Source organism: Palaemon carinicauda, chromosome 28 (assembly GCF_036898095.1).
Source record: "Palaemon carinicauda isolate YSFRI2023 chromosome 28, ASM3689809v2, whole genome shotgun sequence".
NCBI lineage: Eukaryota > Metazoa > Arthropoda > Malacostraca > Decapoda > Palaemonidae > Palaemon > Palaemon carinicauda.
Genome location: NC_090752.1, coordinates 36,588,478 through 36,606,444, shown reverse-complemented (window position 1 = coordinate 36,606,444; position 17,967 = coordinate 36,588,478). Strand labels below are relative to the sequence as shown.

At 44.1% G+C, this 17,967-nt stretch overlaps 1 protein-coding gene across 1 annotated transcript in view; it reads right to left on the bottom strand.

Annotated features, from left to right (window-relative positions):
* Window positions 1-10,049: 10,049 nt before the first annotated feature.
* Window positions 10,050-17,967, bottom strand: part of LOC137621506 (extended synaptotagmin-2-A-like) — a 72,944-nt gene continuing 65,026 nt past the window's right edge. Inside the window, exon 10 of the mRNA XM_068351858.1 lies at window positions 10,050-10,311. Coding sequence (XP_068207959.1) covers window positions 10,189-10,311 — 123 coding nt within the window. The 3' untranslated portion in view covers window positions 10,050-10,188. The remainder of the gene's footprint in view (window positions 10,312-17,967) is intronic.

The window sequence follows — 17,967 nt, the reverse complement described above, 5'->3', positions numbered from 1 at the left end:
GGGCAGAGCCTCGCAGATAGAGGGTACCTAGGGGTCTTTGGCCTTAGTAGCCAGCAAGTCCTGGCCTGGGGGACCTGATCGCGACAGCCTGGAACTTCAAGCTTCCGCTGTTCTTCCCCCAAGTCTCAGACCCCAGGACTCTTTGGCAAAATGCTTTCCGGTGATGGTGGGACAACATCGACGCCTGCGTCTTCCCACCATTGTTGTCTGTTGAGAATGGGTCTCAACAAGACCAGGTTGTCTGTCAACCTTTCGATGGCCCTGAGAGCTCCACTGTGACTATACGCGGAACGGTTTCCGGACCCTCTGCTTCCCCTGACGGAACTCCTGAGAGAGCTTCTCCCACGGCACAGGCTACTCTAACAACCACACTACAATATCTTTCACGAGCCGGGGCATCGCTTCGGCTTCGCGCCTGGAGACACTACGCCGCCTCCTCAAGAAGAGACAACCCTCTACAGTCGCGGAGCGGAGGTCGCGTCACCTGCGATAGTCATCCGCAGGGGTCTACCAGACGAAGTGGAGAGTCTTATGTGGTTGGTGTCGTGGGAGAGATACCTCTTCCCTTGAGGCCTCTTCTCCAGCAATAACGGACTTATTGCTTTTTGGCGGGAGGAAACTCCTTTCCGCTCTCGGCAATGAAGCCTGTTGCTCAGCCTTTCTCTGGCCTTCAGGCTGAAAGGAATAGACTTTTTCCTTCCCGCTGGACCTTTCTTCACTCATACGAAGCTGCGAACGTCCCTGCCCCCAGTCGGAGTGAGACCTCCTCCATGGAGCATGGTTCGGACTTTTAGTCCCTTTAGAGATCTTCTCAAGAACCATTACGTCAGGCCCCTGGTCGTATTCCGTCTTGGGGGACGGTGCTCCTGCTCACTCTGGCCTCGGCCAGTGTGTAAGCAATCTTCTTGGTCTCGTACGACTCCGCCCTTTCTAAGGAATAGGGGAAGGCAACATTCAGGTTCGCTCCTAAGTGGTTTGCTAGACTCAGAATCTTGGGGTCCTGGCCCTTCGGTCCAGCTCCTTCAAGATTTCGAGTCACCGTTCTGTATCAGATGACCCAAACCTTCTCCTTCTTGCCAGTAAAGGAATTGAGGGGTTATCTTTGGGAACAGCTGCAGTTTGTCCTCATGTGCAGCCGGGTTGGGAGCACAGGAATGACACAGGGGAGAGTCTCCAGTATACCTCTTCAGCTCGGACTCAAGGACATTCATCTCGACCTGAATCCAGACCCTCCTCCGTCACGTCGCCCTACAGCACGATGTCGGATACATCGCAACGTCCCTCGCCTTCGAGTAGTATTACTCTGTGATGCAGGTGCTACAAGCTGGAGTCTGGAAGCGTCTAATGACCTTTGCAGCCCGCTTCCTGCAGGATATGACCCACAGGAGTATCGATACGTTTCTATCGCTCTGTGGTGGCTACACAACAGCTGGTCTAACCTCAGGCTCCTTTTTGGACAGGTAGCAGAAGGTTGAGGGCATTGTTATCAGGTTTTAGTCTGCATGAACGAAAGAAGTATGTCTGGCCCTTACTTCTTTCTTCATCGTCCCCTCTACTGGGGAAGCAGCATCCTGGTCTCTGCATAGCTGACCTCAAACATCTGCAGGTAAACCATGCTTCCTTGTGTTCCGAGTATTGAGTCAATACTGTCGCGTCCCCCATACCCTGACGAGGTGGTATTGGGAACGTCCTAACCCAGAGTTCCTTCTGGAACTCCAGGTCAACTGCCTAGGACGGGTCACACTTCTTCCTTCACACACAAGCTTATGTAGGCCACACGTTTCCTTGCGGAGCAAGGAATTTGTGAGTTGCAGGGACTCCTTTTCTCGAGTGCGACTCACTCGGATTTTGAGTCCCCGGGTAAAGCTAAAGCCAGTATGGCTGGGGACTTTCCACCCTTCCTAAGGGGTAAGTCACCCAATGTAAATAGCGTGGTTTGTATTTCGGTTACGGAACAAATGACAAATTCGGAGATAATTTGTATTTTTCCTAACTATACAAACCTTAGCTATTTACATATATTTGCCTGCCAGCCCTGTCCCCCAAGACAAGTCCTACCTCTAAGTGAAGTGAAGCAGTTCACCGGTGTGTGAGGGGGGGAGGGGTAGCTAGCTACCACTCCCCTACCCCCCGCTAACTAGCGCGGGGGTAATACACCCTCGTTAAATTCTAATGGCTCGCCATTTCAGCTACGCTAAAAGGTAAACCCAATGTAAATAGCTAAGGTTTGTATGGTTAGGAAAAATACAAATTATATCCGAATTTGTCATATTACATTAGATTAATGCTTATATGCAGTCCTTCCTACTGCTTTCTTTAGATATACATTTGTTGAATTAACAATGACCATTCACTGAGGAAATACCTTCTGTGACTCTACAGTTAATCACTGAAACTTATTATCAGATAGTGCCATACCCTCTGTACCATGGTCTTTCACTGTCTTAAGGTAGAGTTTTCTTGCTTGAGGCTACACTTTGGGCACTATTCTCTCCTATCTCTCTTCTTCTTTTTTTTAAGGTTTTATAGTTTATATATGAAAGATTTATTTTTAAATATTTAACTTAGCCGGTGAATATATAATAGCTGCAACTCTGCGGCTCGACAGAAAACACACTCAAAAAACTCGCGAGCGATCGCTATGAAGGTTGTGGGTGTGCCCACCAGCGCCAACTGTCGGCCAGATACCACTCTTGTATGTAAACAAAACCTTCAATTCTTCTCTGTTGACGTTGACGACAAGACGTATTCATACTCGCTGTAGAACCTGGAGTTTTCTTAACATATTTGGTGAAGTACTTCATTTTGGTTTGAGCTTTCGCAGTACAGGTGTTTTATCTTCAACTTAAATCTTGAACTCGTTTTTGGATAGATTTAATTTTTGATGACTTTGGATTGTTTTTTGGACTTTCCTTGACTTTTAAATGGCCGACCCTTCCCTCAGTACGGAAGTGTGTTTAGGCTTTTAGTAATTATCTTATCACGTTATAAATTAATTATAGATTTTCCTCTATATATTTTATATCTCAACCGCCTTTATTAGGCCTCTTCGATTAGCTTTCCTTTTATAATAAACATCAAAATAAATTTTAATGATTTGTTTATATGCGACCTTTCCTGAGAGTAGGCGGTCCTAACTTGGAAACCGAATTTAAACAACGTTGAGCCCTTTCAATCGTAAGTAGCTTTTAAAGAGCTAATGATTTAAAACTTATTAAATGAATTTTTTTAATAGATATTTTATGAAAGATTTTCTTTGAATAGTCTTCGTACTGTTTCAAAGATGAACTAACGTTTAGTTTATTTATGCTACGCAGTTTGCGCTCTATCGTTACGATAGAGAGAGAGAGTATCACGGTTTCACTTTGCAGAAAGAGTAAATCGATTCTGACGTTTTGTTCATTCTTCTTTCAAAGCTTAAATATTTTAAATTCTATTTTAAAGGAACTTTTTAATTGAAAAACCTTTCAGTTTTTTCCTTTGGTCAAATAACCTGTTTTTTTGACGAAATGTATGTGGGCTCTTCTCTTAGGTGCGAAATCAAGAGAGAGAGAGAGAGAGAGAGAGATAGAGACGGAGGGAGAGAGAGGAGAGAAAACGTTCCGATCTTTATCTCGTCCCAAGCGGGTAACGTTGTTCTCGAGTTACTCTCGTCCCTAGTCTCTGTATGGGGAGAAAGGATAAAACGTTTTTAGTTTTTTATTCTCGTCCCAAGGCAATGTACGGTGAGAGACTGAAAACGTAGTTTTGAATGAACTAGTGTTTAGTCTCTTCCCCAGCCACTGATTTTTTTATCTTAAAATATGTTTAATGTTTTTTGCTGGTATTAATGTGCTTACATTATACGACTGATTTCGCAATTACAACCTTTTGATGAGGGTAGAATTGCGTGCTTCAGGTAGAAATCAGTTTTATTCATACCTAATGTGAATTGTTAAAAAATTCGATTTCAGTGAAATAAGTGCAAAACAGAAAATCGTAGTGATAAAGTGATATTGCACAAAGTGTTATCAGTGTTGCGACCGAGGGTTCGTCTGTTCGTGCCTGTCGTTCGCCTAGTCCGGGACCTCTTGCAAGCTCCCAAGCCCAGGGGAGAAGTAATGTCGTACGACTTATGGGTTCGAGAGGCCTTGATCAGCGAACAGACGTTCCCTCTATGGTATCGGGTGTATCTTACCAAGATCACCCCTACCATAAGGTGAGAGAGACGATTTTCTCCTCGTCATCCGAAGGCTTTTCGCATAAGAAACCGTGGAACAAGGTTTCGAGGCCCTTTAAGCGAAAGTCAGTCCTTTCAGGACAGGTCCAGCGTCCTGGTTTTAACCATTAGGACAGCTCTGACCCTATGCAGTCATCGGAAGACTGCTCGCCGCCTAACAAAAGCGTAACACAGACTCCGAGAGTCTTTTTGTAGGCAAGGTTTTGCGGTCACAGACGTTACCCTCGTCTCTTACCGCAACCATTCCCGTTGATCCTACTTGGGTTGTACGGCAAGACATGCAGAATAAGCTTGCCTCCCTTATGGAAGACTATTCTGCCGATAAGTCCGTTGAGCCTAGCCGTTTATCTCATCGAGATCCTGGCCTTCAGCCACCCTAACGTTCCTTTGTGCGTCCTGTTGACGTTGGCGTAGCCAAGTCACGTCAGTCAGGTTGTTTAGAACCACACTCGATGCGGTCTCGTGTGGATTTTCAGCCACATTTGGACGTTAGGCCACTTGCTGATGCTCCTGTTGACGTTCAGGACGTTCGCTAACAATCGGAGTTGACTTGTTTTGACGCTGAGCGTCAACCTCCGCATTCTAGAGTTGTTTTGACTGCTCAGTCTAGGCGGTCAAAGCAGTCTCGAGTGGACGCTGTGCGTCCTCACGCACCTGTTGTTGTTGACAGTTCACAGACTGTCAACGTCCTGGTCTCACGCACCTGTTGTTGTTGACAGTTCACAGACTGTCAAGCAGTTACATGACGTTGCGTCCTGGTCCGCTACTAATGCACTAGTGCGTGTGGACTCTGCTTGTAAAGCATTGCCACCACGGTAGGTCTCTCCCTTGCTTGAGACTCGGCTATTATCGGACAAGGTTCCTTCAGATGAGGAAGTTGCTGTTCCCCCTCCTACTGATATTCCCTTGAGGACTCTGTCAGACGGAGAGGAGCCTAAAGCTGCTTAGCCCTCTATGGACTTTAAATAAATCATGCTGATTTTTAAGGATCTTTGTCCGGATCTTTTTGTAACTGCTGCTCCTCGTTCGCCTAAACGTCAGAGCTTACACTAGGCCTAGCTACTTCGAAGCCGTTGTTTTATAAGCTAGTGCTCTCTCGCTCTTCTAAGAGAGCTTTACGTTTGCTAGGCGACTGGTTTATAACCAGGAGGAGTTTGGGGGAGACAGCCTTTGCTTTCCCTTCTTTTAAACTGGCTTATAGAGCGAGAGTCTGATATGACACGAGAGAAGTTCTCGGCTTGGGAGTTCCTGCCTCTGCCCAGATAGACTTCTCAAACCTCATAGACTCTCCCTGGTGCCTGGCCATGAGACGCTCCAAGATTTTAAAGGTCGACTTCACAGCTATTTTCGAGCCTTTGAAGTTTTGCTGTACAATTATGTCATACATAAACAAGGCTTTCAGGGATGGCTCCAATGATCTAACAGCCACGTTCTCTGCAGGAACAAGTCCCTCAGGGATGGCTCCATGATTTGGCAGCCATGTTCACTGCAGGAGTACGTAAGAGGCAAGTGCGCTCAATGTGTTCATTGTCAAGACAAACTTCACGATGAAGTCTACCAGGCTGTCTTGACAGCATTTATGGAAGGCGACTGGATGGTCTCTCTCGACCTTCAGGAGGCATACTTCCACATTCCTATACACCCGGATTCCCAACCGTTTCTGAGGTTTGTTTACAGGAATGTGGGATACCAGTTTCGAGCCCTGTGCTTTGGCCTCAGTCCTGCGCCTCTCGTATTTACGAGGCTCATGAGGAATGTGGCAAAATCCCTCCATCTATCGGGGATCCGAGCCTCCCTGTACTTGGACGACTGGCTTCTCAGAGCATCGTCCAGTCTTCTCTGTCTGCAGGATCTACATTGGACGTTGAGTCTGGCCAGGGAGTTGGGACTTTTGGTCAACCTAAAAGTCCCAACTGATCCCATCCCAGATTATTCTATATTTGGGGATGGAGATTTGCAGTCAAGCCCTGCTCGAAGTCCAACTAATGCTGAAACGAAACGTTTATTCAGTCAGGAGTTGGAACAGTCTCGTAGGGACTCTCTCATCCCTGGAGCAGTTTGTCTCACTAGGGAGACTACACCTTCTGCCTCTCCGGTTCCATCTAGCCTTTCACTGGAACTAGGACAAGACATTAGAGACGGTATCATTCCCAGTCTCCGAACCAGTAAAGGCATGCCTGAAATGGTGGGACAGCAATATCAGTCTGAGAGAGGGACTATCCCTAGCAGTCAAGAACCCAAACCACGTGTTGTACTCAGACGCGTCGGATTTGGGTTGGGGTGCGACCCTGGACGGTCGGGAATGCTCGGGTCTGTGGACCTCAAGTCAGAAGAGCATGCACATCAACGGCAAGGAGCTATTAGCAGTCCACTTGGCCTTGATGATATTAGAAGGCTTCTTCGAAACTTAGTGGTAGAGGCAACTCAGACAACACCACAACTTTGGCGTACATCTCCAAGCAAGGAGGCACACACTCCTTCACGCTGCTCGAGATCGCAAGGGACCTTCTCTTATGGTCAAGAATTCGAGGCATCTCCCTGTTGACGAGATTCATCCAGGGGGACTTGAACGTCTTGGCAGACTGTCTCAGTCGGAGGGGTCAGGTGATACCCACGGAATGGACCCTCCACAATGACGTGGGCAAGAGTCTTTGGGCTACTTGGGGTCAACCCACCATAGACCTCTTTGCCTCCTCGTTGACCAAAAGGTTACCAATCTATTGCTCTCCAGTCCTAGATACAGAAGCAATCTACATAGACGCGTTTCTACTGGATTGGTCTTTTCTGGACATATGCATTCCCACCATTCAAGATAGTCAACAAGGTACAGCAGAAGTTCGCCTCTCACGAAGGGACAAGGTTGACGTTGGTTGCTACCCTCTGGCCCGCGAGAGAGTGGTGCACCGAGGTACTTCAATGGCTGTCAGACTTTCCAAGAAGTCTTCCTCTAACGGTAGATTTGTTACGTCAGCCCCACGTAAAGAATGTCCATCAAAGCCTCCCCGCTCTTCGTCTGACTTCCTTCAGACTATCGAAAGACTCTCAAGAGCTAGAGGCTTTTCGAAGGAGGCAGCCAGTGCGATTGCAAGAGCTAGGAGAGCTTCTACCATTAGAGTATACCAGTCGAAGTGGGAAGTCTTTCGAGACTGGTGCAAGTCAGCATCTGTGTCCTCGTCCAGTACCTCTGTAGCCCAAATCGCAGATTTTCTTTTACATCTGAGAAAGGTTCACTCCCTTTCAGCTCCCACGATTAAGGGCTACAGGAGCATGTTGGCTTCGGTCTTTCGACATAGAGGCTCAGATCTTTCCAACAATAAAGATCTCCAAGATCTCCTTAAGTCTTTCGAGACCTCTAAGGAACGTCGTTTGGCAACTCCTGGATGGAACTTAGACGTGGTCCTAAGGTTCCTCATGTCAGACAGGTTTGAGCCATTACATTCAGCCTCCCTGAAGGATCTCACCCTCAAGACACTTTTCCTAGTGTGCTTGGCTTCGGCTAAAAGGGTCAATGAACTTCATGCCTTCAGTAAGAACATCGGCTTTTCTACAGATTAAAGCCACTTGTTCACTTCAACTTGGTTTCCTGGCCAAAAATGAACTGCCTTCTCGTCCTTGGCCTAAATCTTTTGATATTCCTTGCTTATCAGAGATCGTAGGCAACGAACTGGAAAGAGTATTATGTCCTGTTAGAGCTCTTAAGTTCGATTTAGCTCGTATTAAGTCATTACGAGGGAAATCTGAGGCATTATGGTGCTCAGTTAAGAAACCTTCATTGCCTATGTCAAAGAATGCTTTGTCATATTTTATCAGATTTTTTTAATACGAGAAGCTCATTCTCACTTGAATGAGAAAGACCGATGTTTGCTTAAGGTTAAGATGCACGAAGTTAGAGATATAGCAACCTCCGTGGCCTTCAAGCAAAATAAATCTCTGCAAAGTATTATGGACGCGACTTTTTGGAGAAGCAAGTCAGTGTTCGCGTCATTTTACTTAAAAGATGTCCAGACTCTTTACGAGGACTGCTACACACTGGGTCCATTCGTTGCAGCGAGTGCAGTAGTGGGTGAGGGTTCTACCACTACACTTCCCTAATTCCAATATCCTTTTAATCTGTCTCTTGAAATGTTTTTAATATTGTTTTATGGGTTGTTCGGAAGGCTAAGAAGCCTTTCGCATCCTGGTTGATTTGGCGGGTGGTCAAAGTCATTTCTTGAGAGCGCCCAGATTAGGGGTTTGATGAGGTCCTGTTGTATGGGTTGCAACCCTTGATACTTCAGCTCCTGGGAGTCTTTCAGCATCCTAAGAGGATCGCTGGGCTCCGTGAGGAAGACAGATTTACAAGGCAGAGTAATCATCTAAGTCAACTTCCTTACCAGGTACCTATATATTTTGGTTTTGTTATATTGATAACTGTCAAAATGAAAAAACTCTTAGCTTATACGCTGTAAACATAATTAACTCTGGTCTCTACCCACCTCCTTGGGTGTGAATCAGCTATTATATATTCACCGGCTAAGTTAAATATTTAAAAATGATATTTTAATTATAAAATAAATTTTTGAATATACTTACCCGGTGAATATATAAATTAAATGACCCTCCCTTCCTCCCCAATAGAGACGCAGCGGGACGAGAAGAATTGAAGGTTTTGTTTACATACAAGAGTGGTATCTGGCCGACAGTTGGCGCTGGTGGGCACACCCGCAACCTTCATAGCGATCGCTCGCGAGTTTTTTGAGTGTGTTTTCTGTCGAGCCGCAGAGTTGCAGCTATTATATATTCACCGGGTAAGTATATTCAAAAATTTATTTTATAATTAAAATATCATTTTAATATTATTTCTCTTCTTAAAATATTTTATTTCAGTGGTTAATTACTTCTCTTCTAGATTCATTATTTCCTTTCCTCACTTGGCAATTTTCCCTGTTGGAGCCCTCGGTCTTATAGGATTCTGTTCTTCCAACTAGGGTTCAGCTTAGCAAGTAATGATAATAATACAGAGGATGACAATAATTAGAGCAGAGTATGCTAACTGGCTATCCCACAAGAGTTTCTAAGAAAGTACATACGATGAATTTGGCAATTTGTTGCATCACTTTTGGTGCCTATTGTACCACCGGGCTAATAGTTGCCAAATATTGCTTACTGAATATATTTTATGTCTGAAACAATGAGGGAATTGATGCAACACTTTGTAATGTTGGTGTACAGTAAGTACAATACTCTATTCATATTAAATAGTTGAAGTGTTAGCTGTACAGTACTTTGCTCTAGCTCAAAGTCCTCATTTAAAATATGACTCATAGGTTTGGTTGAACTATTTTGTAATCCTCTGTAGGTGATCTAGATTCCTTGCCTAAGGAGAAAAACACTTTAGAGAAATTTAGGAGGGTTTTAAACCTTTTCAGTTTATTATTTCAATAAGTTTAAAAACCAAGAGAGATATATCTTATTTATAAAAGAGGACCTACTAGGATAATCATTGTGATTGATTTTGTGTCTGTCTTTAGCTAAACTACTTAAAATCCAACAATATATTGTCTCTAGGATATTAAAGCTCTGTATAATGTTCAAGAGGGGATTTATTTTAGAATAGTTAAAAGTGCTGTATTGATATATTATTTTAGTTATAAGAGAGCTATTCCAAATACTGTTTATGGTTTTTGTTGAATTATTTGATTTTAAAGGTTACATATATTAAAACATCCAGTTAGTTTATCTTGTAGTTTATCACTTCTGTTTTAGGGCAAACAAGGGTCCTTGAATGCTTATTGTGAGCATGAACATTTTTGAATAGGCAAACCATAGTTAAAGCTGGCTATTTATAGTAGTCTTTTTTTTCTTTTTTGCATTATGCAACAGTGTTATGTTTCTGTTTATTCTTTCAGAAAGATTTACTGCTCTTCACTAATCCTCAGTTATTTTCTATCTTATTAGACCAAGAAATCCAATTCTCGCCATAACCATTGTTAAGTTACATTTTGGTTATTATAGAATACTTCATGTGGAATTGGTTCACTTTTTGGTGAGTATAGCTTATACCATTTTCTTTCTTCGATGTTTTCTGAAATTGGAGTGAAGGACAGCAACACCTGCAATTTAACTGTGAATTAGTAGTGTTTTTCTGTTACAAGATATTCAAATTTGTTACATTTTATTCATTCATAATTACCATTTATTTGCTTTATTATTTTGTAAGAAATGAATCAGAAACTAGAGTGGATATGAATGTATTAAGGTGGTTTGGCCATGTAGAGACGATGGAAAATTATCATCTTCTGAATATGATCAATGCAAGAGTTGACGGGAGAAGTGTAAGAGGAAGGCCAAGATATGGGTGGATGGATGGAGTGAAAAAAGCCATAGGTGACAGGAGGATAGATGTGAGAGAGGCTAAAAATAAAGATGAATGGTGAGTGATTATGACGCGGTTCCGATAGGCCCTGCTGCTACCATATGATGCTTCATTTATGGTGGAAGATGGGAGAGGCTGGGGTGTAGCACCTTAGCATTACCAACCAAACTATGCTGAGTCCTTCGTCAAGCAAGGAGGAATGATGTGGAAAAAATCCCCTTGTAATCTTTCTGTATGTTGTCTATCTCCCAAAATTGGGGGAAGTGCCATGATAGATAGATTATTTTCTATTGAATGATCCTTACATTGGATTGTTTTGCAAGGGAACATCATCTTAAACTTTGACACATTAAAAGGATTGTGGAATATACTTTCATTTATTAAAATCAACTTTTAATAAAACTGGAAAGGTAGAAAATATTGAGAAAAGAAGATGAATAGGTTGCTAAAACTGGCGTGTAATTCAGAATTTCTTCTAAAAGGGAGGAGGCTAATGGAAGTAATTAGACAATGGAGTAGTTTACAATATAAGGTCCTTTAGTTTTGCATGTTGGGTAAACTGTATACAGTACATTCATTATACCGGCTGGCGTGCAGGCATCCCACCCACCATAGAGGGATGAATATTTAGGCAGCACAAGAGTTTTTAGGAGGAAGGGCTAAGTTATAGTTTGTATAGGAGAGTGAGAACTGGTGATGCTTGTGTGTAAGTGTATGAAATTGCAAATGTAGAATTTTTCTTTCAAGTGGATTAATTTCTGATTTAACAATTTTATGATGAATTATTATTATTTGCTAAGCTACAACCCTAGTTGGAAAATATATATATAAAATAATATTGTACAAATCCATAATTCATGATTACTGTATATTTATAGAACTTACCTTAATCCTTAATCTTTAACAAAAAACAAAAAATTTCTACCTCGCTCTCTCCTATATATCCCTTCCTGTTGATGCCCAGTATGTGGGACATGGGGGACATCACTACAGGCCTATTAATACCAAGAAATTTATGAAATCTTGGTCGACAAGCTTTTACAACTTTAATTTAATTTTGTACTGTATTTTGAAAAAGTAATGGGTAAAATTGGTTATAAAATTTGAGAGTTGAAAAGTACCCTATGTCTATCAGGTTTTAAGATACACGTACAGAATATGACAAATTGTTTCATAAAACATATGGCAAAATAGGTTGAGTTGGTACTGCAGAAGTTCATGTCAGAACAAAGTGAATATTAGTAACGAAACAGAAGCTTCTAAGAATGAGAAAGCCCTCACCTAGTCTATCACTTTTGCATTCCTATGCTTAAGCTGTTAGGAGGTTTCCGGAGTCGTAGCTTTGGTCCTTTTCTGGACTGGGGTAATTGACATTTTTGGGGAAGCTAAACTACCTAGAATTTAGTTCATAGGGATTGCCTTCAACCAATAGGTGAGTCCTCTATATAAAGAGAGGTTTGGTTTTTTGTATCTGAAGAAGTCACAAATTTTTAAAGTAACTTAGTTTCTAGTTTTTTAGCTAAACAAATATTAATTCTTAATTACTTTAAAGATGTTTATTTTTAATGTGTTCAAAGGTTCCAAAAAGACTTGCTGTATGGAAATAGAATAATTGTGATAACATGCAAAGATATACATCTATATACCATCTAAAGTAACATTTTGTAAGACTACTGGTGAGAGGGGGCAAATATTTAGTTAGCCTACTGAAAAAGGCTGAAGATAAATTGCTGAAACATATTCTGCTACTCTTTAGATAAAAGGCTGAAGATATATTGCTGAAATGTATTCTGCCATTCTTTATAAACCCTCAAACTTTACAAAGCACATTTTTGGGCTCGGGCCATGTCGTCCTGATGGAAGGGTTCCTTTAGGTAGCCTTCTAAGGGATATTTGCTACAGTGATACTCCCAGAGAAATAAACCGAAGGTCTCCAGGATTCTAACTCCTGGCGCGAGTATCCAATTAAGGATATCGTGTAATATCAGGGGACGTATTTTTTAGATACTACACATAGCAATCTTCACCCTGAATAGATTTAACTCTTTGATGTAAGGGGGAAGAGTGGCAAAAGAAAGGGGTGCCGATCTAGGTACCAGGTGGACCTCCTATCCGTACTACTACCGGCTGCCATTCCTTTACTTGTAGCACTATAAGCTAGGTGTTCTCCCATGTTATCCTGGTGTTTTGTTGCAAGTTTTTGGAATAATCATCATGCAATCTCCAGCATCATCTTCTGGAAAGTTGAGTATTAATTCTTTCCTGTGTATAATTTTAGGCTCCCTTCTCACAGTTAAATTCCAATAATTTAAGTGTGTTTGGTTGAGCATTACCAAGAACCGGAGGCAGCCATTTTACGACTGCAGTTGCCCGTTACTATTGCAATTTATTTAGTCAGTAGGGTGACAATTCCCGGTATTAAGCTATAATATTAGCCAGTTAGGAAAATTATACAAGTGAAAATTTTGCATACATATATATTATTCCTCTTCCTATTATGTAACTTTACTTTTCGTATGCGGCGGGAACCCCGGCGGTACCAACCTTGGCCGGGGATCCTACTAGAGCTAGACTACTCTCGCTCATATATACGTTAGTAAAGTATTTCCCCACGTTTAGCCTCACCCTATCGTTCCTTTTTTATTCGGATGAGAACTTACATTCTCTAGAATCTCTGGATAAGGTTTGATATACATTCTCTCTCAGATAAAAGAGGCTAAACCCTTCCTCCCTCCCTGAGGGCCGCCGCCGCTACAGGCGGCAATCACTGTCTTTCTTCATTGCCGTTAAGTGGAACAGAGTTCTTGCCACCTCCGGCTTTTGAGTTAGATAGTAAATAACTCAGCGTGCTCTTGTCTTGCTGCCAACGATGTTGCCAGCAAAGGAACCATGTTTCCTCTGCGGCCGAAGATGTCGTCAGCACAGAAAGCCATGCTTCATCAGTTCACTGTTGAAGGTAGGTGGCCTGCCGCCACCTATCATTTCAATGAACTATAAGACCCTTACCCTTCCCCCTTCTGTCCTTTAGTGACGTCATAGTCGTCCCAATACTCTTTCACTGGTATTCTGGCAGTCATCCCGACTTGCTAGGTTGACTGCGTTCCCGGCTGGTGCCCTGCTGGTGGCAGTTAGTTCAGCCGCCTCAGCCACCTTCCCCCTTACTTCCTTGCTTCACAGGAAGTGAATATTATTGGGGGAAAGATTGAGCCAGCCCTGACGGCTGCTGGTGGGAAACCTAACATACTTTGGGAAGTCCTCAGCTATCCCTTGGACTGCCATCAACAATTTTTGCCGCCAGCGGTATAGCCGGCGACAGGCTTTTTGTGGATGGGTGGAAGCCAGAATCAGATAGATTCTTACCCCTTCCTTTGGAACTCTCATTCTGGCAAGGAGACAGTAGGCGGCCTGATAGTCCTCCTACACTTCCAATTATTGTGCTAAACCATAATAGTAGGAAACTCTCCTTCCTTAACACTTTTTCTCTCTCTATCAGTTAGTGCCTCCAGGTACTAACGTAACCCCGGCAGTGCCGCCGGCTGAACTACAGTATACAACTATACAGTAGTACACATGTTTTCTAACATACTCTGTGTTTCCTATCACAATCTATTGATGGCACCACGATAATACATTGAGGTTTGAGTACTCCCTCAACACCCAGATGGTTTTTTCGATCATCAGGACCCTAAAAATCACCGATCAGTATTAATATATACTACAGGTGGATAATGTTAGTATAGACACTTACTAACTCTAACTCTAGTTCCTAGAGTTTCTTCTACCTTGTATTCTCCCTACCAGGGAAACCAAATATTATTACTGACGGAGGTCTCAGCAATGGCCTGGGAGAGGAAATACAGATATGTGTCTTTTTTTACTTCCTTTCAAGCTTACTATCCTAAGCTATTATAAACAATAGTGATTACTATTGTTAATGAAAATGTATGCATTTATATCACTGATATAAAAACCATGATAATCATTGAGCCCCTTTCCTTTACAGGCGGAGCCGATGGAGAAGTGTGCAGCATTGTTCTGTAACCACAAGGGCAAAAACTTTTGTGGACACATGATGTGCAGGACTCATGCCCCCTGCTGCATCGTGTTGGGAGTCCTGAAGTATTGGGACTCGAAGGGTTGCCCCACCTGCTCAACCCTGCTGGCCAATGGCTTTGCAGAAGCCTTCCCAGTCAACAAAGAGACTAGGGACACAGCGAGGGAGACCCTTCGCAAATGGGTAAGATGGTTCCAAAACAACTCTCCAGGACCACACTTACCCAACAACTCCTTAAGGTGCCTTCTGTTCCCCAAGGCTCTGTCAAACGCGGTAGCGCCCCAGGAACAGGTCCAGCCTCCTCTCGTACAACTGAAGATCGACGTGGATATAAACAAGGCACTGGAAGGCATGGACATCCACCAAGGAAGGATGTCAGAAGTGTCCACTGACACGGAGCAGGACCTACTGCAAGGAGGCCCTGAAGAAGACGTGGAACAGCCACAAGCGGAGGAAGAAGGATCCGTTTCAACGGCAACCAAAGACCCTCAGTTCACCGTGACGGCATACCAACCTATGCCGTCAACCTCTTCAGCCCCAACTCCTCAACCAGTTGCACAGGTCGACAAGAGCGAAGCGATCCTCACGTCGATCCAGCGGATGTTGGAATCATTCCAGAAGGAACTAGAGACGATGAAGCAGTCAATCAAGCAACAGCAGATACTGCTACAGAAAAGGGCGTACTGCCTTGGACCTTCCAGGGGCTCCACTAAGAAGCTCCCTTAGAGTGTTGGGTCTCCCTCACTGCTCCGAAACCAACCCCTGGAGGTATGCGGAGCATATGCCCATGATGAATGGGAAATTATTCGTCTCAGAGAAGTTGGGAGCCAAACTAATTGAAGATCTCGAGTTCTGGCCTAGCTTTTCAGCTTACCCAGACTGTTACGTGAGACTGCGGGATGAACATGCAGCCCGTGAGGAAACGGTACCCAAAGAAGTCATTGTCTTCGAGCATGACAAGGCGCAAGCCATCCTCCTTAAAGCCTTGAAAGGAACCTGGTACACCAACTCCAAAGTCTCAGCAGTGAGCAAGAGACACCTCACCTTTCTTGCTCCTTCCTCCATCTTTTTCCCCTTTTCGGAGAAAGCACTAGACTTTGCCATCAAGGCAGTCGAAGAGGGCAAACCTTGCCCAACCCTAGAGGAATGCAAACCATTCTCTCTAGCAATGCCTGCCTGCGAGGAGAAGTGGAAGGATGTCCACCTAACCTTCTCTGTCTCGAAGTTGGATCCAGAGATAGGAGGCCAGCAGTTCAATAAGAACCTTCCGAAGTTGCCAGACCATCTTCTGAGGAGGGAACAGGAGACGAAGGAGAGACTTGCGGCTTCCCTTTCTCATCAGAACTGCCTGGAAATGAGCGCAGGCCTACATAACGCCTCAGAAATGTACATTTTCCTGGCTAAGTCTCACATGGGGACCCTTGTAAAAGACTTATATGCTTTCCTCAGAGCAAGGAGAACCTGCTGAGAGTTCGTTTTTGCCTCAGCGACCTTAAAACATGAACCCAGGAAGCTGATTTCATGATGCATCTGGTGTAAGGACCTTTTCCCACAGGAACTTGTCTGAGAGATCATAGCCAGAGCAGCCACGGAGAATAGGAACCTTCTCCAAAAGTGGGTCATGACCTCAAAGAGGAAATCTTCCTCAGACGGAGGTCCCCAGCCTAAGAACAAAAAGGCAAGGAGATCACGCAGACCTGCGCAACTTCCTGCCGTGACCATGACCACGATACCTCAACTGGTAGCCCAGCCTCAGACCACCTTCCAGATGGTCCCTCAACAACTGGTAGCCCAGTCGTCAGCGTTTAACCGTGGCTTTCAGAGGCAGTCGACTTCCTTTCGCCCTCACAAAGGAAAAGGCCCAAGGAGAAGTTCCTCCGGAAACCCCTTTCGGAGCTGAGGAGGACGTGGTCACGGAAACAAGTCCTCAGGACCCCCAAGCAATGAGGGGCTTCCGGTAGGGGGCAGACTGTACCACTTTCGGGATCGCTGGACCTTCGTTCGCTGGGCCCACAGCTTAATCACGAATGGACTCTGGTGGAAATGGAACAGAACTCCACCCCGTTTTCCAGAATTCTTCCAACACTCCACCCCCTCGTTAGAAGAATATACCTCAGAACTCTTGAACAAGAAGGTAATAAGGAAAGCGAGGTATATCAAATTCCAGGGAAGGCTGTTTTGTGTTCCCAAGAAAGACTCAGACAAACTCAGTGTCATTCTAGACTTGTCTCCACTCAACAAGTTCATCGAGAACAACAAGTTCCGATTACTTACTTTGCAACACATAAGGACCCTTCTACCAAAAGGGGCGTACACAGTCTCAAAAGACCCTTCTCCTTCTACCTAGGATTCAAGCTACGGAAGAAGTTTGTCTTCAGAGCAATGCCCTTCGGACTGAACACAGCCCCAAGGATATTCACGAAGCTAGTAGACACAATCGTCCAGCAGCTACGCTCCGGAGTTCAAGTGGTAGCATATCTAGACGAATGGCTGGTGTGGGCAGCATCCAAGAATACTTGTCTCGCCTTTCCCCAGCTCTGAAGTTCCAATGGTTAGGAATCCAGTGGGACTTAAAGTCACACCACCTCTCCATTCCATCCAAGAAGAGGAGAGAGATAGTGGGAGCTGTCAAGAGACTAATCCGTCACAAGAGGATTTCAAGACGCCAACAGGAAAGAGTATTGGGCTCTCTCCAGTTCGCAGCAGTGACAGACTCGGTGCTAAAAGCACATCTAAAAGATGTGTCAAGAGTCTGGCGAAGATACACATCAAACGCTCAAAGAGATCAACTAAGGTTGACCCTGACCCTATTGCGCACGCAGTTAAGGCCGTGGTCAACAGCCAAGAGCCTAGCACGGACAATTCCCTTGCAACCACCACAACCATCAATGGTGATACACACGGACGCCTCCTTGGAAGGATGGGGAGGCCATTCTCACGAGAGCAAAGTGCAAGGGAATTGGTTGCACCAGTTCAAAACTTTTCACATCAACATTTTGGAAGCTATGGCAGTTTTCCTGACGTTGAAGAAACTATCCCCTCGCAGAGCAATCCACATCAGATTGGTCCTGGACAACGAAGTGATAGTAAAATGTCTAAATCGACAAGGCTTGAGATCGCCTCACATCAACCATGTGATATTAGCCATCTACCTGGCAAGGAAGAGGGGATGGCACCTATCAGCAGTTCACCTACAAGGGTTTCGCAATGTGACGGCGGAGACACTATCCAGGCGAAAGCCCATAGAGACAGAATGGTCCCTAGACGCAGACTCGTTCTCCTTCATCTTGGAAAAAGTCCTGGAACTGCAGATCGACCTCTTTGCAATGAGGACAACAA